Source organism: Thermobia domestica, chromosome 8, assembly GCF_964235325.1.
Source record: "Thermobia domestica chromosome 8, izTheDome1.hap1.1, whole genome shotgun sequence".
Classification (NCBI taxonomy): domain Eukaryota; kingdom Metazoa; phylum Arthropoda; class Insecta; order Zygentoma; family Lepismatidae; genus Thermobia; species Thermobia domestica.
In genome coordinates, this window is record NC_137461.1 from 149,123,907 (window position 1) to 149,149,115 (window position 25,209).

A 25,209-nucleotide genomic window follows, 5' to 3' on the forward strand; every position below is an offset into this window, starting at 1 on the left:
CGTTCATTTGTTTTTAGCCGCGCAAATACTCAGCACAGCACAGACAAAGGATCGGTTGTTTTGCTTAACCGAAGTCTAAGCTGTAAGTCGCTTACCTGATAGAGAAGTTTATTTTAATATATAAATATTTTTTTTCTTCAACGTAAGTTATATATACGTTAAAACTTTGGCATATTACTTGTTTGCTAAAAAAAAGTATTAAATTATATATAATTCATATGAATTATAACATAATTGAAGCGCTTAGATGATAAACGTGTTCTGTTACATTTTTTGAAACGTTGCATTCTCGCGATTGATGCGTAATACATTATTTAGTGAATCCTAGTCTGAATGGAGATATTTGGAAATGATGGTGCTATGTTAACGGACAAAGTTGTGAAAGTCTATTTTTCCGTGATATTCAGTTTGTTACGTAACACCTTTATTCTCTAAGCTCTTCAATTAGCGTGTAGCTAATATCAAATTTCAACCTGTCTGTGTGCCAGTCGCCTTTTGAACCATATAGTGTAATTTTAAAAGTTTGGGTATAACTGACGAAGCGTCATACCAACTTTTTTAATTTACCGGAAAAATTAGTTGCGTTTGAATGGTAAGAAAAGTTCTAACCTACGTGCAGATTAATTATACGGTTTTATACAGAAATGCATGTGGATGGTCATATGCCAGAGCAGTCTATCTACCTTTTTCAACAATTTTGAGTTAACGAATGCTTGTTAGATAAAAAAAAAAAAAAAAAATACGCTTTTTCTTATGCCAGAATGAGCTAGGCAATATCAGCATTAATTTCAAAAGAAAAGGGCCACTGGCTCATTCTGGCATAAGAAAAAGAGCATTTTTTTTTATGTAACAAGCATTCATGAACTCAAAATTGGTGAAAACAGTAGATAGACTACTTTGGCATATGACCATCCATATAGCCTACTTCTTTCTGCATTCACTTTCTGTACCTTCAGTAATCATTGAGGTGTCCACTTGCATTCCCGTTGCAGATTCACTTTAAGAGGTCTTGCACAAAATTACCAACCAACCTCTGCTTGGAAGCTACTGGAAAGAACGAATGCTAAGTCAGGGCAGGAAGGTAGTACGTAGAGAGCACATGCGTCAACGATGGTGGGTCGCGTAAGCGAGGATTGTCGAGAACCTGCTTTCACAATATAAAGACATCTTTTTGTTAGTCATTTGCTCGTTATATTTGTCGCACATAGGATTGTCCTTTATTAATCTACCACTACTTACCTTATGGGCGAATACGTGCATATCAGGTTCGACTTTCCTTAACAAGTTGACTGCCCTTATTACATGGTGAGTTTCAGTGGAAACCATATTTGTGTTTTCGAAACATACCGCATTCAAGATGTTCGGGAAATTACGCAAGATTTGATTAAACCTTGACCCATTTAATCCACAATTATCTGAGACCTTGACTTAATTTGTGAAATTTTGTATTTACTTTACCCAAACCCTAGAACTTGGTATTTTCTAACAACACAAGTGTTGTACCTACTAAACAGGCCCCCGCCGATACCTTCTCAAATCCTTTACATTGTTATTGTTGTAAAAAATATCAAGTATAAAATGTTTTCTGAGCTGTATCTGGCGTGATTGCTAAATGAACAAAGTAAAATACACTAAATAAAATACAACAAACACATCATGGAAAAAAGGAAAATTAGATAAAAGATTCTTTTCTTAAAAGAAATAAAGTTGTAAACTAAAAAATGGGAGCTTCCTACTTTTGAAATTCAAATGTAATTTTTATTTATTTTTTTTTAATTTAAACGCGAGGAGGCAAGTAAGAAAACCTGCGAGTCTAGCTCTTCTACAGTAGTTAGATTACAATTACCATGATCAGCTATTTTCTCAGATATTGAAAGGTGTTTCCATCACTACTTATTAACAGGGTTGGCTGGTTTAAACCAGCTGGTTTTTTCAAAAAAACCAACTGGTTTAAACCAAAAAACGAAAATGTTCGTAAAAGTGTGTTTGTAAAATCTTGATGAACACACATTTGTGGGTTATCACGTTTCACTCCCGTATATTATTCGTATTATATTCAGACCTAAATTCCCCATTCATTACTCAAAAAGATTATACTACAAAAGCAACTTTTTTTTATGTAAGTTTATAAATGTTTGTTTTGTGATTTTTTTTTGTAGTTATTATTGTTATGTAATTGCAATCAAAGAAACATTCTAAATATTGTTTTGTTTCAATGTTTACTATTGATAAAATACATCGAAATGCCGTACTTTTGTGTGTGTGGGTGGGTGGGGGAGGGTCATACAGACCCCACGAGAGGCATTTAGTGAAATGAGAAGTATCTTTGATATCTATTTATGTATAAATGAGTCTGAGCCAAAGTGGACTCAAATAATTCGTATCTTTGTGATATGCAAATTAAGTCGTTGTATTTCTTGTAATTTGGACCGATAAAAGTCGTTGTTAACTAACTTGAATTAAATTAGTTCTTCTGTACTCCGTAGTACTTTGAAATTGTCCATATGTAATTCAGTATAATGGTTTCACTTGTGCAACTGTTTATCTTTTTGTCCTTCTGAAATGACTCTTGAGAGCTATATTAAGAAGCATGTAAAGAGCAGTACAACGTATTTTTATCAGGATTCCTTCGTGAGTGAGTCGGCAGACGTATCGCATTTGTGGCCAGTTAGTCCTGGTTCCGAGTTCAAATGGAGGACAATTTCTCTCGGATGTAACTCGAGAAGCAGTTTTTATTCCGCTTTAAGCTTATGTGACCCCTTCCAGCATAACCCGGCTGCTGCATAATAACATCAAGGCGAAACAAACTTATTTCTGTCCATATATGATATGAATATATAGAGCAAATTATTTAAACCAAATAAACCTGGTTTAAACCAAAAAACCTGGTTTAAACCAAAAAAACCTGGTTTAAACAAAAAAACGGTTTTTTTTGTTTTTTTAATAAAAACGATGGTTTTTGCCAACCCTGCTTATTAAATTATTAAGCCTTGAGCACACTGTCAGAAAAAAAGGATTTGAAAAGGTCCTTGCCTGAATTTATTGCTGATACTATTCCAGCATTCACTTAATCTGTAAAAGAAAAGCTTGGGGAGACTAGTGAGGATGGCTGGCTATCGAATTTTTAAAAATAGAATTACTTCAATAGTTGTTTCCAGCAAAATTTGAACCTAGGGTCGTACATATAGATGTAAATTCCAGTATTAATAAAAACTCGGTCAAGATATTGTGAAAAAACCTTGCAGATCAGCTACCATAAGAAAGGCTTTTCTCCCCTCGCACCAGGCAAATGTCAGACTGGAATTTATAGCCCACAAGTTGTCTCCTTTCCAATGCCTTGAACGAAGAACGTTATCCCTCTGACGTCATCAAGCCGCAGATGCCATAACAAACTATCATGATGGGAAATAAATACGCTTACGTCTTTCTCTGAAGTAATACTGGCAATTTACCATGTTCTTTGGAATTTCTTCGCTATTTCTCGATATCTTTGCTTTTACATTTTCATCAACGGAATTTACATAGCTATTGTTTCTTTTCCTTTAACCAATTCTGACAATTTCTTGGACATCGGGGAAATTGGAGAGCGACTCTTAGTTCGTCAATCAAATATTTTCGGAGAGACGCACTGAAATGATCAAAGATTGCTGTGACGCGCTCATGCGCTGCAAGACGCGCTCCTCACTTTCTTTTACTACCCCTCTAGTTAACAAATTTCCTTCAAATATTTCTTTTTATCTCAACGAAAACGAAACAACAAAGAAAAATATTTATTTATACACTTTTTTTTTTTTTTTTTTGGCCAGTACGTTGCAGAAAAACTACTACTAGTACTAGCTGCTGAATATTTATCGAAATCAATCGCAGCTTTCTTTGATGTCAATTGCGGCTACAAATGAACACTATTAATCTGAGGTTTTCTGTTAGCAGATGATATTCGGAACGATGGTGAATGCTTTAAAGTAGACCAATGGTAGGTCACGTGTTTTATTTTTATGGAAGTTAACGATTCCTTGACGCAAATATATTATTTTAATTTCCTCTTAACCAGAGTTTGAAAAAAAACCGTTTTTAAAAAAAGCCCAACCCACCAGGGCCGATATGGGTTTTTTCGTTTTTTTTTTTTTTTTTTTTTTTTGCGTGACATTCAATGCCTTTTGGGGTAAGAGTGTTGAAATGTGATTTATATTTCAAGATTGCCATTGTTACAAATTCCAACAATATTCTAATCACTACTGTTTTGAAAAAATGGCCGCAGTTTTGAAACTTGACGTTCGATTGCCGCCAAAATATATACAGCTAATTTAGTGTGTTTCGTGCTTCTACTCTGAAAATTTCAATTTAAAAGTCCTAAAATTGCTTTTTGTAACGTGCAGGGTTGGCTGGTTTAAACCAAAAAACGAAAAATGTTCGTTAAAGTATTAATGTTCGTAAAATTTTGATAAACACACATTTGTGGGTTATCACGTTCCACTCCCGTATATTTAGTATTATATTCAGACCTAATTTACCCATTCGTAACTCGGAGATTATACTACAAAAGCAACTTTTTTTATATATATATAAGTTTATGAATGTTTCGTTTGTAATTTTTTATTATATAGTTTATGCAATTGCAATCAAAGATAAATTCTAAATAATGTTTACTATTGACAAAATACATCGAAATGCCTTATTTGGGCTGGTCATAAAACCCCACGAGAGGCATTTATTGAAATCAGAAGTATCTATGTCAAATAGGTCAGAGCCAAAGTGGACTCAAATAATTCGTATTTTTATTCACTTTTCTTATTGATATGCAAATTAAGTCGTTGTATTTGTTTAACTTGGACTAATAAGTCGTAGTGAACTAACTTGGACTAAATTAGTTCTTCTGTACTCTGCAATATTTCAAAATTGTCCATATGTAATTTTGTATAATGGTTTCACTTGTGCAACTGTTTATCTTTTTGTCCTTCTGAAATGACTCTTGGCAATTATATTAACAAGTATGTAAAGATCAGTACAACGTATTTTTTATCAGGAGTCCTTTGTGAGTCGGCAGGCGTATCGCATTTGTGGCCAATCAGTCCCGGTTTCGAGTTAAAATCTAGGACAATCCCTCTCGAATGTAAGCAGAGAAGCGGTTTGGGTTCCGCTTTAAGCTCATATGTCCCCTTCCCTCATAACCTGGTTATTGTATAATAACATCAGGGCAAAACAAACTTATTTCTGTGCATATGTGATATAAATACATAGAGCATATTATTTAAACCAAAGAAACCTGGTTTTAAAAAAATTTAAACCAAAAAAACTGTTTTTTGGTTTTTTCAATAAAAACCATGGTTTTTGCCAACCCTCGTAATGTGGATACCCGCTATTTTGAAAAAAAAAAAAGTCGCTATTTTGAAATTTTACGTTGGTATGCCGCCCAAAATACGTACAGAAAATTGTGTGTTTCGTGCTTGTACCCTCAAAATTTAAGCTTAAATTTAAAAGACTGAAAGTGGTACCCTGTAGTACAGACGAACGAACAAATGCAGATCGAATAATCCCAAGAAACTCTGACATTTGCCAAATATGAACACAAAATATATTAATTTAAAACAAATATATTAATCATGTTTCATAAAATAAATGTTTCAAAATGTCTTAAATGAAATTAAATATTTTCCAGTGTAAAATAAATAGTTTTATTGTTGAAGTTCACTTCCGATACTTTGTGCATTCAATTACGGGAATTTCCCTAGCACTTGTTGCAAGACGGTTCTTTCCAGAAAATTAATTTAAAACAATTAACAAATACATACTATAATTCATATTTTATAAAGTAAATGTTTCAAAATGTCTTATATGAAATTAAATATTTTCCAGCGTAAAATAAATAGTTTTACTGTTGAAGTATTCAGTTCTGATGCTTTGTGTCTTAAAATGTGGCAGGGTGCCCGAAAAAACCCGTCAATTTTTTCGCATTGGATCCACCTGAGAAAACCCATTTTAAAACCCTTCCCGGGTTTTTGAGCTTTTTGTTAGTATTTTATTGGTGCACTTTTAAGGTGATCACATTGAAAGCGATTATCAGGTTTTGCGCTTTCCTTCGCCGAATTAGATGCTTTCACGTTAAGGTATACAACAGATTCAACATAAGACCTTCATAAAGTTCTGAATACATTGAATGGATAAAGAAAATCCTTACCTTAGCTTGAGATAGAACAAAGTAATGTATGAATTATGCTTGTAACCTATTTAAAATAAAATTTGCAATTTTATATTTTAGAAAATACTTTCCGTGAATAGTGTGCTCGGCGACGCTAAGGGACGTTATCCCTCATACATTTGATGGCTTTAAGACCATGGGTGCCAGTACTACCAGTAAATATCTAGTGTATTAGTAAAACTACTAGTATTTTTTATTACCTTTGATGCTAACACAAGTATTCTTCTGTAAAATTTTGTTTTCCAACAACAACAGTTTATTCCTGTTTAACAGCAGCAACAGCGTAACAATTCTTGTCAAATTTAAGAAGCTTAATGTTCAGAGTTCCGAAAACCAAGTTACGCTTATTATTTCAAGTGCTGAATTCAAACTTAAGTACTAGTGGAAGTTTCGGTGTACAGTGAAGAAAGCTTGTATTTTCGAAGGAAAAAATAAAAACTATACTTTCAATGTGATCACCTTAATTGCACCAATAAAATACTAAGAGAAAGCTCAAAAACCCAGGTGTTTTTTTCAGGTGGTTCCAATCCAAAAAAAAAAAAAAAAAACCTGCTCTTAACCCTTGAACTAAAGTAAAGACCCTATTTTTTTTCTGAACCTTCTTCCAAAATTAGAATGGAACTGGTTCCGCGACGGTAGGTTCCGAATTGCTTCGCCAATCAGTAGTTTAAATTTTTATCAAAGGACGTGAAAACTGGTCATTGGTATGTAAAAACAGAACAACTTCAATGCCACCACATGGATATAGGCCCTACACCTCACCCTCCTCCCTTGCCACCTATGGACTGAAGTCTATCTTCTTTCTTTAGAAACAAAAGGAGCTTCTAAGAGTTAAAAAAAACCTTGGCTTTATTTTAATACCGCGGTCAGCTTTCAGAAGGTAGGGACAGTGCATTTGACGTCTTGAGGAAAAGTCATTGCAGGTTCAGAGTGTTTTCAATTATAGGAAAATGCAAACATTTTAAAAGAATATCATTCGCGGCAATAGCCTGACGACCAGCGTTGAATGAGATTTTGTTTTTAAATACAGTACATAAGAAAAGCAGTTGCTGTTTGTTCCAATGAAGTGGGTATACTATGGATCGAATGCAACGTATACTTACGTACTTCCTAAATTTTAGGTGGCTATACGATAATTTCCAAAAATTAGAGGTGGATATACGCCGTATACCCTCCATTACATCCCTGCTTACACACTGAACTATCAAAATATTGTATTAAGTTCCAAAGATAGTCTATTTCTAAATTTTGAAAATTTACAGGGATGAAATGAATAATTTTCTTGTTTTTGTGCTTGATAATATATAAGGAGAGCAAAAGTTTTTATTTTTTTTTTATATACGCGGTTCTCAACATGGAACTATTTGGCAAGCAGAGCGAGGGAACTACTTGGCGCAAGGTTTACCTCATGATAGGATTGTGTGAATATAATGAGCATTTGTATTGTAAACATGGTTGCAGGTATACAAACACGCAGCCGTGGATGTGAAGTAACACTATTTCAGCTTGTGAAACAATAAGGTAATAATCAGTCTTAATAAATATAAAAATAAATTGCAGAAATGTAAGTAAATAATGACAAAGAAAGGTGCTTGTGTATGCTTACCAACCTATGATTCGAAATATTCAACATAGTGGGCAGCATTGTATGTTAGGCGGGCGCTGTAAGATAGATTCTAGATAAGGAATAATGACCCTTGTATCCCACAACGTGTAGATTTATTTAGATACATTCGACTCTATCTCTGGTCATCGTTGGAAACTTCTTCCCGCTGCTTCAAATTAATTACCGTTGATTTTGAGTTGAAAAAACTTAATACTATAACCTTGCACATTGAATACCATGAATAATTATCATGTAGAATCTGTTGACAGGAGTAGTATGCATTAACGAAGGTAAAAGCTGGTTACATATGGTGAAAAGTGTGTTCTTTATTTTCCCTCTTTCGTTTTGAATTACTACCCAGAAATATTCTGTTTTTGGGTTAGGTTCCTTTTTAGTTCCGATACTTACTAGTTAACCCTATGCAGTCTACATAGCACATTATTTTTTCATGTCAAGGTTGCGAACTCCTCGGACAATGTAATTTTTTTTTTTTTTCATTTCACTTAATTTTTGCATACAGTCCTTGGAACGGCCTTCGGCCATTAAGGCAGTACTAACTTTTTTCTTATAAGGTGTTTTTACTTTCTGTCAGAAAAGCTTCGTTCATTTGTTTGTTTAATATATAGTTGTACACGAGGGTTAACAATGGAAAATTGAGTCAACGAAAATTAGTTTATACAGAGAAATAACAATGGTTACTATGCAATGCAAAGAAAATTAACCCATTGTCGTTAAATTTTAATCCATTGAACATTGTGAAGTTGTTGCTAGGCGCATATCTCGGAAACGGGAGCACATGGAAAATAAAACTTCGTTTCTGCAAGTCTATATAAAATTTGCAATCAACCAGTGAATTCGGCACTTCTTTAGAGCTTGTGGTTTCCGAAATCCTACTGTTGAAATGAACTGGCTACCAACATACACCCATTGTTGGTGACATATATAAATCTAGCAGATTGTATTTTTAAAATCTACTTTCAATTTGTTGCTAGCGAAGCACATGCCAAAATTCAGCGTCCCAAGAAAAGGCTACCACTGAGCAGAGGTGCAATAAATAGTGGTACAGAAACTGCGATACCTGAAAATGTCGAAAGATCGTGAACAAATTCCGCTGGATGAAAGATTAAGCGCTCTGTGGCTTATTATAAGCTTCATAATTACATTAATTTGCTCACCCGTGGTTCAGTGGTGAACATATGGGCCTTCGTTGTGTGAAACCTCCGGTCCGATCCTATGAAAAGCTCACATCTTCAGTGTTGACTCACCATCATGCAGCAGTTGCAGTTCAGGAAGTTACTTGAACTAAGAAATAGCAAGCTCGAGTCTAGGAAACCAGCAATGTGCTGACCACACACACATTCACACATGCAGTGAAAAATCAGGTTGGTCAGTTAAAGTCTTTAGATTTTATTCTATTGCTATTATTTATATTATTATTATTATTATTATTATTACTACTACGAGAACAGTAGCTACCGTCACATACATTAGTGAAGTTGGGAGCTAAAACTAGACTTGTTTCTATTAAGTTTTCCAATAAAGTACTGAGCTCCCTCATTGCTATGTGGGTAGCGTGTGCGCCTTTTGCGCGGGGGACCCTGGTTAATTTCCGGTGGTAGATCATGTGGTTTGGACCCAAGTCATGCCGTATGCCCAAGTTTCATGTAGCCTCGCTATTGAAATGGACTTAAATCATAGCAGCTGCTGCTTAGTGAACTTTCGCCTATTATATTCTTGAAAAAAACATTAAAATTAAATCGAACGAAATCTTTTACTTTTAGTCTCACGGTTATGCCTGCTATGTTCAAGGTGACGGTGATGATGAGAAATGAATGAAATGACGGAATGAAGAAAGTGGGAGGAAACGTGAGCATCCCGAGAAAACCCACACACAAGGTGTTTGTCCACCACAAAGCTCACTTGGCGCGAGCTGGGATCGAACTAGGGACCCCATGCACCAGAGGTGAACGCTCTACCACTGAGCCACCGCGGCCTATTATACTTTTGTTCATAACCAGACTATAGTTCAATTCATTGTGTTGGAAAGGAGGGGGGGTGATCTGATGTGTCCCGTATTCTCATGAAGAAAATATGGCAGGTTTATTTATGCTGGAAGATGTTAATTTCATATAAGACATTTTGAAACATTTATTTCATACAACATGAATTGTATCTTTGTTTTAAATTAATAGACCCCTTTTGGTATTCATATTTGGCGAATGTCAGTCAGGCTTCTGGATGACTTGATCTACATTTGTTCGTTTGTCTGCCGAGCTCCTTCATGGCTAAGCGGTTAGTGTACTCGTCTTCGGCGTGGGTGACCCGGGTTTGCTTCTGGGGGGAGCTCATGTGGTTCGGATTTCACTTTAATCAGTAGGTCCCATCTCATAGCCTCGCTGCTGAAAGGGACGTTAAACACAAAATCAACTCGTTTGTCTGCCTCTACCACACACACTACAGAGTACAACTTTCGGCCTTCTAAGTTAAATTTTTCAGAGTACAAGCACGTGACACTCTAAATTTCCTGTATAGATTTTGGCGGCATACCAACTTAAAATATCAAAATGGCGGCCATTGTTTCAAAACAGCGAATATCTATCTACGCTACGAAGCGCAATGTTCAGTCTTTTAAATTGAAATTTTGACGGTGGAAGCACAAGATATGCTAAATTTGCTGTATAGATTTTCTTGGCGATTGAATGTAAAATTTCAAAATGGCGGCCATTTTTTCAAAACGGCAGTGAGTAGAAAATTGTTGCAAGTTGTGACAATGACAATCTTGAAATATAAATCACATTTTAACACTTTTACCCCCAGAGACGTTAAAATATTTCGAAAAAAAAAAACTATTAAACCCGAAAAAACCCATATGGGCTCAGGTGGGTTGGGCTTTTTCAAAAAAGCCCAGGTTTTTTCAAACCCTTGCTGTGGTGAGTGTCTTTAAGTGGCAAACCAAGGTGAAACGACGTCTAAACGTTGAGGGGTTGCCCTCCCCCTCATTACAGATGTTTGACTTCGTAGCTAGGGCAGACTGGTAAATCAGGACAGGCGGCGAACTGTGGCGGAAGTCACATCAGACTTTGATGCTGGTCAGAGTACAAATGTGTCTGAACACTTCTAACGATGGGTCTCCGCAGCCGACGCTGTGTGCCAGTGTTAACACCACGACATCTGTAACTACGATTGCAATGGGCACGCGATCATCGCCATGGACCTTAGTGCAGTGGCTGACGTCAGAGCGCGTCGCCCCCTTCCCCGGAATTAGGTGACCTGTGTGCGCGGTTGTAGTGCCAACTCCCTCCAGCGACCTACCAAGGCCTCATTGCTTCCATGCCAAAACGCACCGCCGCTGTTTTCCGTGGCAAAGGTGGATATACCGACTATTAAGTAGGTGGTCATAATGTTCTGGGTGATGAGTATATATAGTATTTCTTTAATTGTTTAAAGACGCGAAGAAAGGAAGGAAGCAAGCAAGGCAGAACATTTCGCAGTTTGTATTTGGAGTTATTTCACCTTGGAGGGTCTTCTTAATTTGATTTTGTATATACGTAATAGTTGAGCTGGAGGTCTACAATTTACGATGATTAACATTCATTAGAATTCGAACCTATGGGTTCGTTCTTTCGTCTTGTAACATCGCATTGTTCTGTATTGGAACTCGATCCAAGAACCTACACCAGATATGTGGGCGGTAACCACTGGACCACTTATGTAATGTGTGTAGGTGAATCAGGTAGTTCACTTTATTTCGTGGAAAAAGTAAATGGTTAAAGAAATTAGGTGGACTAACAAATTCCATGATACTGTTCTGTAAAACTTTTTCTTAGAATTGGTATTGTAAGCTCTCGAGTTTCAGAAGCGTCGTTTTTTTTTTTTAAGATTTGAAAGTCTTTTGATAATAAAAAAAATTAAAGCTGATCATACAGAAAAAAATCAGTTCTAGAATTTTAGTGGAATGTAACTACGCTGTTACTTTTAGTCTAATTTAGAGTGAAATGTTCATTTAAATTTGTTTAAATTCATGAAATGTTCATTTAAACCGAAACAAGTGGAAATTTTGTATATGATGTTGCTGTTGACAAGTTGCAAAAATTCGAGATTAGATGACAGTAAATATAACATTCATAAGTGTTGTTCTTGCTTCCATTACTTTATATGATAATGCAGCGAAAAAATCTTTCACGGTATTCATATATGTTAGCCTAATATTCCTTATACATGACTAATATCAGATATTTACACCAGTGCTAGCCAACTGCTAAACTGGCGTGTCTATGCTTCCCGGAGGCTTTTTTGTAACCTGCATTTTGTTTCGTCAATAATTTTGAAAGAATTTAATTTTCACTCTGTTTTACTCATTATATAGTGTTCCGATTTAGTTCCTGCGGAGAAAGTGCTTCGTAATTCTTGCGATGCAACTATAGTCCTTAGAAGTTGGTCATCACCGATTTACACTAATGAGAAGGATTCCTTTAAAAAATAAATGTACCCGGTTTAATGTTTTCAGTTAATTATTATTGCTATTCACATTTTGAATACGGCTAGATTTTGCTGTGGCTTTCCTCAGAATACGGCGTGTTTTTAAAGTTTTTCATCAATTCTTAAAAGAATATGTAACGATAATATTAGATGTAGTGAATTTATTATAGACTAATATGTAGTGTGAACTACAACCTAAAAGACTTTCCATATTCAAATCGTAATGTTTTAATTGTGTGAAAAGGTTTTCACTACTTCCATTCTTAGAAAAGAAAAAGTCCGTTCCAGTCATCAAAATCAGTTTCAGAACCAGGGCTGGAATCTTGATGGAAGTAATTTCTAGTTTCATCCTCGTTAAACACAACGATCATTTTATTGTCAAATTGTTTGACTCAAAACTTTTGTACAATCTTAAAGGCATCATAAAGCAAAACAGTATAAGTGTATGTGGTTGGTGTCCTACAGATCCCTAGGTGGGCTTGGGCATTTACAACGGTCCGGGTTTCGATCCTTTATCTTTTGGTCGTCTCGTTTAGACTTTAACAACAGTTTGGATCGTTCACCAAAGCCGACCATATAGCCACTGGACAACACGGTTCAGAGTTCGGATCAGAACGTTATGGGAAATCGACACAAAAGCTGATTCTAATTGTATTCTCAATGCCGATGCAATTTAATAATGTGAAAATTATTACGTTGCATAGGCATTAGTTGTTTATGCTGAAAGAAAAGTATATTAGGTTATTTCTTACAACTAGCAAATGTAAATTTATACCCTGATAATTATTTTGGTAAAGGATGCGCAAGATTTCCGTCGCAGACGCGACGCACACACATATATGCATACTCGTCTGTTTGCTGAAAGAAAAACTCTTACGAGTGCTTTTATACGAGGTTCATTTAAAAATTAAAATTTTCTTCATTAATATTCGATGAGCTGGACCATATGGTTACAACAGGGCCACAGTCACCTATAACTGTTTCATACATAGAGGTGTTGTAGTCGAACTACGACTTTTAACCCCATCTCAATCTTTTCTTTGTATTTAAAAAGCTAAATTTTCAAAGATACCAGCACGACTGGCCGCAGTGACTCATTACAAATTTGCAAACGAATCATATGTTGCCGTCCGCAACGTGCAGACATCCGTAGTCGGTATTAATTGTGTAATTATTTCACTTACAGATATGAGACAGTCGATGTCTAAGATGATAAGTTACCAGCGATATCTTAAAACCCAAGTCGAGGCTATTTCCGAAGTCATGAATTTACAGGTGACGTCTAAGATGGATGATAAAGGAAACGATATATTGTGTTCTTTAAGCCTACCAGCTCAAAATGAACAATTGCAGAAGCTAGAGGAGAGTTTATCTGACGAAGAAGTGAAGAAGCAGCTGGTAAGTTTCTCTTCGGCTTTTTATGTTGTGTGTGTTTCGAGTACAGCTTACGTGCAGTCGAGAATCACACACTTGTATTTGCAAGATTTCAACAGCACTGAAAAGTCGGGTAAAATGAAATTGATCGGAAAGAATTAAAGAAGCTTTCGTTTCTTTACTAGATAAAGTCGAGGAATTTTGGGGAATGTCTGTTCAAAGTTTAGTTAGTGAAAACTGCGTACATGACTTTTATTTCCCCTCCACAGTCTATCTATTCCTTGCTGTATGAACTTTTCTTTGAAGTTAGTTTATTATTTCTTTTCATGTACTTATTTCATCTCTCATATTTTCGTCTATTAAGATTAGTTTATTGTTTTTCAAGAATTAAGACATTCTCCTTCAGTGTGCAATATAATAGAGATTTCATAGTGTATTATTTTTTCTTTCAGCTGGTCCACCTGACGGTTCTATCGATTAGTTCTAAGTTTCAGATGTTATTTTTATTTATTTCTAGTTTTGCATTGAGAATTTATCACGTATGAAATGCATATAACGTGCTGTTGTCACTGGCGAACGCATGAAGGTGCTGCACAATCTGCGGCACGTCTCCTCCCTCACCTCCTCTCGAAAGTTTTACCCCCTCTCAAAAATGTTTTTAAAAAGTCGGACTTAGTAACTCGATATATACTCATAGAATTTCTGAATGTTGTCCAGAACCTTCGGGTCTGTTGTTGCATAATTTCTTCCGTATATAGTAAGTTGAGAACTTCATGATTTTAGGTTGTCGGCCTGTCTCTAGAATGGCATTACTTTCTTTTTGTGTATGTTTTATTATTAAACCTACTTTTCATATTTCTTATGAAATAGTATAAGGTATTATTTGAATGAAATAAAAACAGATTGGCAGCTATGTAAATGTTCGAGATTGGGCGAAAAATTTTGGTACTACGCAATCTAATTGGTACAAAAATTTCCACGATAGACAGTGACATTTAAGAAACTGTTCAGCAAAAATCATGAAAAGTCAGGATATTTTAAGATATTGGTGTCCTTAATTTAATACCAATGTTGGTTGGTTTAAATCAAGGTGGTTTAAACCGGTGTTTAAAAATCAATTGGCTGCGTTAATTGTAATCTAGGGTCCAGGGCTTGATTGTGGGGGTTGCAACATTTCTCCTGTGTGTGTAAACCGAATTGCGCCTCGGATGTCACTCTAAGCAGTAAGACCTGTCCTGTTCTGTCACAGAGAAGCTAGTTTGCTTTTAAATGTATTGATAAAAGTTCGGAAAAATTTGTATCTTAATCTGTAGCTTAACTAGAATCTTTAAGTTTTCTTGAACAGCATTAATATACTATTTTTTCTATTTTAAAATTCCAAAATAAATTATTTGTATGAATGTCTTATTTAGTGCACTGGTTATAATACTGTGAATTAGAAATGCAAAAAGCAGTCTTTTTTGGGATTGTTTTTTCATATATATATATAAAGCTTTTCTTAATTTTTAGATGGAAATCTTTTTGACTTTTATGTTTTCCTACTTATGTACCCCCTTTTGTACTGAATTCTACAATGAAAGAAGTGTCCTTACAACAGTTATTACTGTTGTAAGTTACGCTCAGTGTGTGGCTGTCTGTCTTTATTGGTTATTGTACTGATTTCACTGCTAAGCTGCAAGTGTAAGTTACGCAACCCAACATCTTACTAGGGACAAGTTGGTTACGTAATAACAATATCATGTTTCTGAAAGTTACACATCTTGACGTGTGTTGTGCAGGTTGCCTAAATTTACACCGACAGACAAGAAAAAATCATCATCTTAGTTCCAGAAACCCTTTATTGTGAGCTTCAGATACTTTATTAGAACGCAATATAAGTTCAATTGAGAAAATTAGTCATGAACAATCATGCTGTTTGATGTTAGTTTAATACTAGTAACAGGTCATCATTTAAAGAATTTATTCCGTCTTTCTCTATATCGTGTATTAGCGTTTTAAACCTTCCGCTGGAATTGTAACGACCTCAATAAATAATATGTATTTACACACAAGTATTCCGCATGACTTCCTACGTAAAATGTTTACAAAAAAAAGAAAAAAGAAAAAAAAACCACTAAATGTAGTTTCAGTTTATGCATAAATAATAAATAAGTTTGTTCCACTGAGTGTAACTACTATTTTCAGAACAATTATTGCTAATATTAATTTTTTTACTAATACATGACGGTCGTTAAATATTATTCTAATAGCTTTACAAACATTTCGTTCGAACTAGGAAACTTACTGCGTCTACTAATTTGCCCTTTTTCTTTTCTATCCATTGACCGGTTATCTTTGATTATTGAACATATAACAGTCTTCAGAATGCAGTTTTTTTTTCTTTCTTTATGATAGGAAACAAAAGGTGGGGCACACTGTTATTTCTTCGTAAAAGTTGAAATATTCATAAAAGCCCTAAATTTCCCAAGCCGTGCAATTTTTTTTCATTAAAAAAAAAGCCGTTCTTTTCGAGTCCTTGCATCTCTAATGATAATCAAATTACTTTCTTGTAAAGCATTTGCTGATAAATAATCACACTAAGGCAGGAGTTTCTCGATACAAAAATTATATACCATCCAACTTTATACTTATCCTGATTCTTGAATATACTATCCGTATTGGGGTAGCGAGTAATGTGGGTGAAGCTTACATTCTGGTACTTCGCGGTAGGAAATCGGATTGTGATTAATGAACACACAATCTAGTGTAATGAACACACCAAACTGAACTAAGGACTGTTCACAAAAAGTTGTTTTTCAAGTGCATTACTTATTCCTATGCATCAGTTGAACATTTTCCGTTTAATCTTGTCTAATCCCGGAACAAGGCATACTTTCATAGCCCCAGTGTTGCATATGGACGTTAGGGCCAAACAAACTCATTTCTTCTAACCATATGTAATCTGAATAAATAAAGAATTTATTTAAACCAAAACGAATTTTAAAAAGGTGTAGCTTTTGCCAATCGTGTTTAGTACGCATATAGTTCCCTGTTCTTCCATTTTAGATATGTACATTTAGAAGTATAAATTCGTAGTTAGGATCCGAAAAGTAAATGACCTAAAAGTGGAAAGAGCTCTTAAGAAAACGTTAAAATAAAAAGAGATGTCCGAAAAATTGAGGAGGGCCTATAAAATATTCATTTACAATATGCCACCTAGTAACTGTTGCATGCAATAAATAAATAAAATGTTGTGATTCATTATAAACCTGTCTGTTCAGCGCCTAGCATTATCAATAAGTTGTGGTTAATTGTTGTCACATAAAGACGTTTGCGTCCTACGTGTTTTTGGTGGCAGTTAAGCAATTGTTAATTTATATGAAAATATTAGAAAAAGTGAACCTAAGAATGAAAGGGGGGGGAGACAGAGTGACGGGTTCTGACTCTCCTGCATGTGATTTGCATATATGCCTTCTTAAGATATGTAAAGGAAAGATGACGTGTCCGCTGCTTTAGGGCCTTACTGATAATTTCTAGATTATTACTTAAACTAAACTTCGTTAATGTATACATGTTTGTTTTTATTTTTTCAGATGGCTTACCTTGCTTTAGCAAAAGGAGGAACTTCTTCCAGAACTGCCTGCAACATGATGTCAAAGATTATCTGTGATGAGGTTGCTGCCTACTATAGTTACAAAGGTCAAAAAGGAAAGAGGGTGTTTCGAGAGTTACTAACGTGCAAAACTGTTATAGGTAAATACTGCACTATAGCCAAACTTCGTACTGTAGATTATGTCAATTTACTACTGTGCTTTAGTTGAATGTCATATATGTTTGACCGGAGACTTTTTACTACATTTCCCCTTATCAGTTTCTTTATATAGGATGTAGCAATATAAATTCTGGATTATTAAAGCAAAATTTAGCATCACTTTATTGGATAAATGACTGAAGAATGCAGATTTTGATTAACGTAGCAGTTCTTTGAGTTGGGTTCAGTTGAAGATAAGAGTCCTGTCGTAATGTAGTTGCCTCATGTGGAGATTAGGTAGGCCTCGTGTGGAGATTAGGCAGGTGGCACCTTGTTGAAACTATGCGTTCATTTTCGACAAGTTCCATTGGAAGGACGAATAACTTGTAGCCATATTCCTGTTCAGCGTCTTCTATCAGCTTTTCCTGAAGCAATCATTCCTTCAGGGAATCTATCCTAGAGAGGCTGAACTTCTGTGCGAAACAGTAGTCTGATAATAGGCTGAATTGATTTTCGCATTTTTATGTACGCGGCGGAGGGTTATCACTAGGAATACCGAGGGAGATTCTCGAATACACAAGGAGCTCCCTCGTAGATATGTAGATAACATACACGCCTTTCGCGCTGGAGCCCCGGGTTCAATTCCCGACTGTAGGTTCGCGTCTCATGGCCTCGATGCTGAACGAGACGACAAACTAAAATCAAAAGTAAATCGAACCCTCGGCGTAACTTTTGTTAAAAATTCTAACAAAATATTATCAGTCAGTTGTTGTACATTTTGAGTTATTTGTTATGGTTATCCAGACAGTTTACTACAGTAGTGTGAAAAATTACTTCATAAATAGCTTAGATGATCATTTTTGAGATCAGTTGGATCTGGCAACTTAGGATATATTTTATACAAAATGCGTCAGTTATGTGTATTGTTACACTCGTTCATATCATGGTACCGTAGTTAACAAAATACACCACCTTCCTCTAAAGCAATTGAAATAAATCTTACATATTTTATGTCCGAAAGAACATACAAGCTAATGGGTTAAGAACATTAAAATAACTCCTTTACTTTTGTATAAAGATGCTAGCTGAAGTGCCTGGCATTGCAGAGGAGGAATAAGTTTATAGAAAATTGTTCGCCCTACGGCCTCGCAGCTCAAAAACACGCGAGTAAACCGAATTTCGGTTCAAATTCCTTGGAACTTCACCTCTAGTCTCCCTCGTTTGCTCAGCGTAAGTTTTTGCACTTCATAACCCTGCAATCATGCCAAATTTTAACTGTCTTCAATTTCTGAAAAACAAACCGGTAAAATTCGGAAGAGAAAAGCACGCGAAAGCCGTAACAATAACATTTGTCCCATCGTTTGGAGGTTTACCTAATCATCCATACTTTTTTTGGCAATATGATCTCGTATTTCATAGCTCTAATAATACTGGGTTTCAACTATATTTTCCAATTTCAAGACAATAACCACTTCAGAAACCTCATACCAAATTTCAATTCCTAATCCCCTAGACTCACATGTTTGTTCGGCCTGCGGCCTCGCATCTCGTAAACCTGGATTCATGCCTAATTTCAATTCCAGAAGAGAAAAGCATGCGATAGCCGTAACAACATTTTCCCATTTTTCCCCTCACCGTTTTTTTTTTTTTCCTCCTACGTTTGGATAAGCCTGCAATCATACTGAACTTGATTTATTCAAATTTTAAGACAGTAATCACTTAAGATTTATTAATAAATGTTACGGAATTCAATTCCCAGTGCGACTCGTATGGCTTGGATTCCACGTTAAGTTGTAAATCCACGTCTTACATAGGTTCGCTGCTGAAATAGACGCTAAACTCTATTATTATTATTATTATTATTATTATTATTATTATTATTATTATTATTACTCTGTAAAATTCAGAGTTAGCTGATTACGGGAAACTTTTATTTAATCCATATTGTTCATGATTTTGCATTAGAATTACACTTTTTCGTACATGACATCTGTTAATTGTATTTAGTGTGATAATACGATTTTATGTTTTAACCTCACCCATTCCCAGTTGTAAAAATATAAGTGAGTCACTGAACCGTTGAAATGAACCGATTCATTTTAGTGAGCGAACTACTGAGCGACGAATCTGAGAGGTGAATGGTTTTGCCCATCACTAATATGACATAGTACGTAAGATAACTTGGTATTCCTAGGGTTGACTTACCCTTCTAGTTGAATCTTGGAATAACTCTAAAACGAGTGGGGGGAAACTTTTGTGTCTACTTCTTTTTCCCGGACTGGTGTGCATTCATGCAGATAAGGTTAGGTCTAATCTATAGAGCCTTCAAAATTATCTTACTGGCAGCATTTATATAGCTTGCCACTGTTGGTAATATGTTGAGCTGTGAGAACAACCTTACTTCTACGCCAATTTCTTTATGTTCAGTTATCTTTTATAATGGTGTTGACCCGCTCACTAAAATTACCAAATTGAACAACATTGGTTTTCTGTACTGCTGGGTTCGGACCAGTGGCAAAGATCTTAACTCTGAATCATGTTCCAGGTACGGCTTAGAACGGGCCATTGACTTATCTTCGTTCGAATTTTTTGAATCGCTGTTTACGGCAGTGAATGAATCTTAATTTTTGTCTGGAAACATTATAACTGTACTAGTAAGTTAAACGTAATTTGTACGTAATGCTTAAGTCATTCCTATAAACGAACTTAGTCTCTGTATTTCAGATACTATGAGACGCGTTCATAACCAGGAAGATCTAACGGATAATAAAATTGCAGAGATGATCGGGCATTGGTTAGCCAGAGCAAAATTTAGGATAGAGAAAAGGTAAATACAGAAATTTTCAGAAGTAACTGAGAAACACTTATTGTACAGTTAAGTTTTTGAAGGAACATTGTTATTCATATTAGTTTTTCTTATTTAAAAACGTAGCTAAACATACATTTTAGTTCAATGTTGAAATTGAGCAACTTCCGATTGTCTGTACACTGATGTGGAATTTTCATTCTAAAAAAATATATGTATAAGTTTTGTTTATGGAAAAATCAGTTATCTCAATTTAGACATTGAACCATTTCTTTAGTAGTGAGCTGTTCATTATCGGATACGGAGGTAGTCTACTCTCCATTTCAGCGTTATAGACCCCTGGGTTCAAACAACTATATCTTCGAGCCCAGTTAAAGTAGAGACATGAAATATGCACCATTTTACTCACTGAAGTGTTTACTTTAACAGGTTATTTGCTTGCAATTCTCTGCTTAATACTTTAGGTTATAAAATAAAAAATGTATTTAAAAACGTAATTTTTTTTTGCAATAAATTGGTTTCCTTGAAGTTTAAAGAAAAATATCTCAGTTATTTTTTGCAATACAGGAATGAAATTTTTACTGAATATGAACGAAAGTATACTAAACAAAAGTGCAGTAGTATTTTTAAAATTAATTTTATAGTTAATGTACAATAAGTTATTTTGTTACATGTACCGATCTCTGCCCGTAACTCGTATTAGTGAAGAACGGAAAGCACTGAAGTACGCTCCATTGAATGGCAATATTAACAACGTATACAGTTTTAGTTCAGATACAGACAAAAGGTCCGAAATTACAATATGACAATAGTCATATTTTTTACGATCAGTTACCACTCAGCTGTTGCGACGTTGCCGCATGGAACTTCATGAGTCAGCGTTGCGCGAAGCGCGGGAAGCAGAAATTGTGGCTGTGTTTGTTCTCGTGTGGTTTCTTTTTTATCTTTGTGTGTTTTTTGGTTAGGTTGTAATATAAACAATGAAAAAGCATCATTTTCGAAGTTTCGAGAAACAGTTTATAATAAATGCAAGATCATTTTTTGATTTGGAGAAACAAAACAATGCTCCACAATTTTCGTTCTCCCAATCCGTCAAAAGAACTGCCGAATGCTTAAAGGTGTCTGAAAAAACTGTGAAGCGTGTTTCAAGTGAGTTTCGCAATAATAGTGTCCTAGAATCTCGGGAAAAAAAACAGGTTCCCCGTCAAACAAGTTGGTTATAAATGAATTCCTTCAAGGGTGTATTCGCCGGAAGCTCCACGAATTTTATGTGCGAAAAGAGTATCCAACGGTAAAAAAAACTCTTGGAACAGATAACAGGACTTTACTGATGCTCCAGAAATGAGTGAAACTTCGTTATGGCGTGTGTTGCGAAAACTGGGATTTCGGTATAAAAAGTTTAACAAGAAACCAGTTCTAATGGAAAGTGATAAGATTGCTGGGCAAAGGCATCAGTTTCTACGGCTGTTGAAATTTTACAGACGTAATAATTTTAGTCTTTTACACCGATGAGCCTTGGTGCGGTGCGAACCATTCTGACAAGTTTGGATGGCAAGAGCAAATTCTGCCAGAAGAAGACACACCAGTGTATGACTACTACCGGAGTGCTGTTCAACAGGTTTCGAGTTGGAGAGGGGCATTCGTACTCCTTCCGGTGCTGGGAAGAGAAAAATTATGCTGCATATTGGCAACGAGGAGGGATTTCTTGATGGAGCCGAAGTGTGTTTTGTTGGAAAAAAGAGAACTCAGGATTACCATTCCGAGATGAACGCCAAGCACTATACGCTGGTGAAGTAAACGTAATTTCCGCTTCCTGTTCAGCTAGCTGGTTACAAACAAACCAGCTTTAAGCGGGTTATATGAAGAAGCTTACACGGTACTCGCCTATGAAAATGATTTGTTTCGTTTTCGGGTATAACCATAACAGTTTAAGAGGTGCATTCATTTTTTTGTTTTTGTTTGTTTGTTTTCCCAAGAATGAAATTAGAAATATTGTACTATATAACATATTAAAGAGAAACAAAAACAAAGCCATATTGTACAACAAGCGATATAATGATTAATTACTTATTGGGCAACAGATATATCTCAATCTTTTTGAAGAACACTTTCTCTCCTTGCATATTCTGCCAGAAAGAAATTAAAATACACATATTTTTTTTAGCAAAGCTCCCTTGTTCTATCTTTTTTTGTTCGTTTGTTTGTGACATTTTTAGGCTAATTTCGCTGTTTAATATATATTAATACTCAGAACACTGTGAAATCGTTTCTTAGTAAACTGATAATTGAATCACAGGAAGTTTCCAGTATCTTTGAGTTTTTAAAAGATCGTCTTATTTTAGCTTTCTGTTTTTATTTGTGTACTTGTAGTTTCTTTTTAATATATTTTAGCTCCTAAAAAAGTTTAGTACAGAAGTCCTTAGTGCAAAGGCGGGTGGAAGGTGGTAAAATAAAAATAATCGAAATTAAACCGTATCAGTGTCGTATCCTTAGTTTTCGGTGTTGCTGAAATTAATAGTGACGCTTAAGTCCAAATTCAAGGTCAATATAAGTGTCGAATAAATAGGTTTCTGGGTCGTTAAAATATAGGGACTTTCTGGATAAATTTTAAGTTCATTTTCAGTCTTTATTGGTATAACAGTTGAGACGGGGTGAAAAATGTCTAAATTAATCGAGATTAGTGTCGAATCCATTAGTTCTGGGTCGCTAAGCTGATTAGCTATGATATTTAAAGCAAAGTTAAGCATCCATTTTTATATACGGATGTATTTTTAGATTTACTTACACATCTTGAGTCGAAAGAAGATTCAAGGTTTTTCATTTCATATTTCATAGGTGACGAGACTTCATAATGTAAATCAGGTTACTGAATAAATTTCAGACTAAATGATTTATTGCGTTGTGTAGGAATTTTTATTGCGCAAGTCTTGTAACTTCATAATAAAATACGTTTTTTTATTATTCATTATTCTAGTTGATCACGGAAAAATATATGTATCATCGTTTTCTTTCTTTTTTGTCGTTTTTCCACCAATATGGGAAAGACTGAGTAGGTAATTAGATTACATATTCTGGAAAACTGGGAAAAGTCAAGGAACTCTTCCCGTAATTCTTGTCGCCAGCTTGTGAACGTTTGCCTTGGAGACACGAAATCTTTAAGGGCAGGAAAGCCTCTACTGGAATAAAAAGAAAATGAGCAAGAGTTTCATTCATGACTTGCTCATTCTAGCTTTTTTCTGCCATATTGATCTAGGAGACTGCCACTCTACTCATTTGGTTTTGTGATCGTGCCGGTACAGGAAACTTGGTAAGTTCCGTCACTTGTAATGATATTCTTTTAAAAATCTGGATTTTCATTACGCTTTTTTTAATGGCGTGAGATTTTTTTCGGTACAACAGCTCAGATTTTTCTCATCTCCAGTTCGTTGGTAAAAGTATGATACCGTCATTTTGTGGTTGAAGTTAAGCTCGTCTGCTATTACGCAAAAAGATTTTAGAGTGTTTCACATTTACATCATGCGTGTACGTTGCATGCATTTTAGACAGGACCTTAGTTCCCACTGTTCCCCACCATCAAAAAAGTGCCTGGAACCTCTCAACATCTGCGATCGCGACCAAGCGGCATCGCCGTAGGTTTGTTTTGCCTTTTGTACAGTTTCGGTTACGTTGTATCAAAGTTCGACACAAAACTTGATAAAATACTGTTGCTCGTAACTTCTTTCTCACATTTTCATGACGGTGTACAACTTAGGTCACAACGTTGAACCTTCATTTCACCTCTACACCAAAATGTTAACACTGACACATGACGCGTACGTACTGTGGTAAGTCATACGCGCAGTGTTACCAATTTGTGACTTTAGAATCACCTCACAACTTTTTTTACACACCTGGTAGAAAATACAGTGAACTCCCTATTATTCGCGGGCCGATTATCTACGGTATTAAATGAAAATTACAACGGTAGAATAAGATATGCAATAACGCCTATAACAGAACGTTACACCGAAACATGTAACACCATAAATAAAGGAAATGTAGGGAAGTGGAAGCACGCATATGGAAAGAAAATTCATTAAGTCATAATTGCATGTGAAGGACCACTGCTGTAAGTGAATATCACTGTAAAGATTATTTATGTCCGTCCTTTTTGGTGTGTTTTGTTGATTATCTGTGGTTACTATGCCGGCCAATTCTGTGGATAATCGGGAGTATTAAAAATAACTTCAAATAAGTATTTGAGATGTAAATGTACGCTAGCCTAATTCCTTATTACCCTTCTGTGTTTGAAGAAATGTTTTTGTCAGTATTAAGCCTAATTTCGTAATCTCTTTTTTTCTTAGGACAAAAACAAGTAGTCCATCCGGCGATGAGGGCATTGTCCCGCAACATGATGTCTCTCAAACAGGCGTGTCTGAAGAAAGCGCAACATTGGGGTCGGCGAAATAGTAAATCATGTTCTAGTTTGTTGCGGGCCGTTTTCCCCAACATTGCTTGTACCTTGTAACATTGTAACATTTCTTGTACACTCATGTCCAAAATGGTTGTCGCATATCTGTAACTATCTTCTTGTAAGAATATAATTTGATAATGATTTTGCAGTGTAGTTTTAATACTGATACTATGCGTATAATCGGGAAATGTATATTTGTGGTAAATTTCATAGGAAAAGAATTATAAATACGAAAATTAGAGAGAATAAAACAAAATGTTACTAAATGGACAAGGAAGTTTTATTTTCGTTTTATTGTTATTTACTGCTCTTTTGACATGAAATTTGCTGCATACAGGTCTTTACCGATTAAATACATACTAACATTATAAGAAGTACCGGGAAAATTCGTTATCAAATTATATTCCTACAACATATTTATAGACATGCGACAATAATTTTGGACATGAGTGTACCTTGTACTCAAGACTGAATGCGTCTTTATTCCAAAGTCTCAGCTTTGTTTTCTATTTTCATTATTGTAGTTGTAGATTATTTCGGTGTTGGTTGTATGTTGTGTTAGGTT

General features: G+C 35.3%; 1 protein-coding gene across 1 annotated transcript; it reads left to right on the plus strand.

Annotated features, from left to right (window-relative positions):
- LOC145693272 (uncharacterized) lies at positions 1-25,209 on the plus strand. The gene is made up of 5 exons (XM_081769116.1): positions 1-82; positions 13,468-13,679; positions 17,228-17,387; positions 20,110-20,212; positions 24,535-25,209. Exons 2-5 carry the CDS (start codon positions 13,470-13,472, stop codon positions 24,638-24,640), a joined length of 579 nt encoding a protein of 192 aa, XP_081625242.1. The 5' UTR covers positions 1-82; positions 13,468-13,469; the 3' UTR covers positions 24,641-25,209.

What these genes read in the sequence shown, in the direction of transcription:
- LOC145693272 (XM_081769116.1), top strand. Translation starts at nt 13,470, where the DNA reads ATGAGACAGTCGATGTCTAAGATGATAAGTTACCAGCGATATCTTAAA. An exon ending in AACGTGCAAAACTGTTATAG is followed by an intron (nt 17,388 to 20,109) that starts GTAAATACTGCA and finishes TCTGTATTTCAG; the next exon opens with ATACTATGAGACGCGTTCAT. An exon ending in AAATTTAGGATAGAGAAAAG is followed by an intron (nt 20,213 to 24,534) that starts GTAAATACAGAA and finishes TTTTTTTCTTAG; the next exon opens with GACAAAAACAAGTAGTCCAT.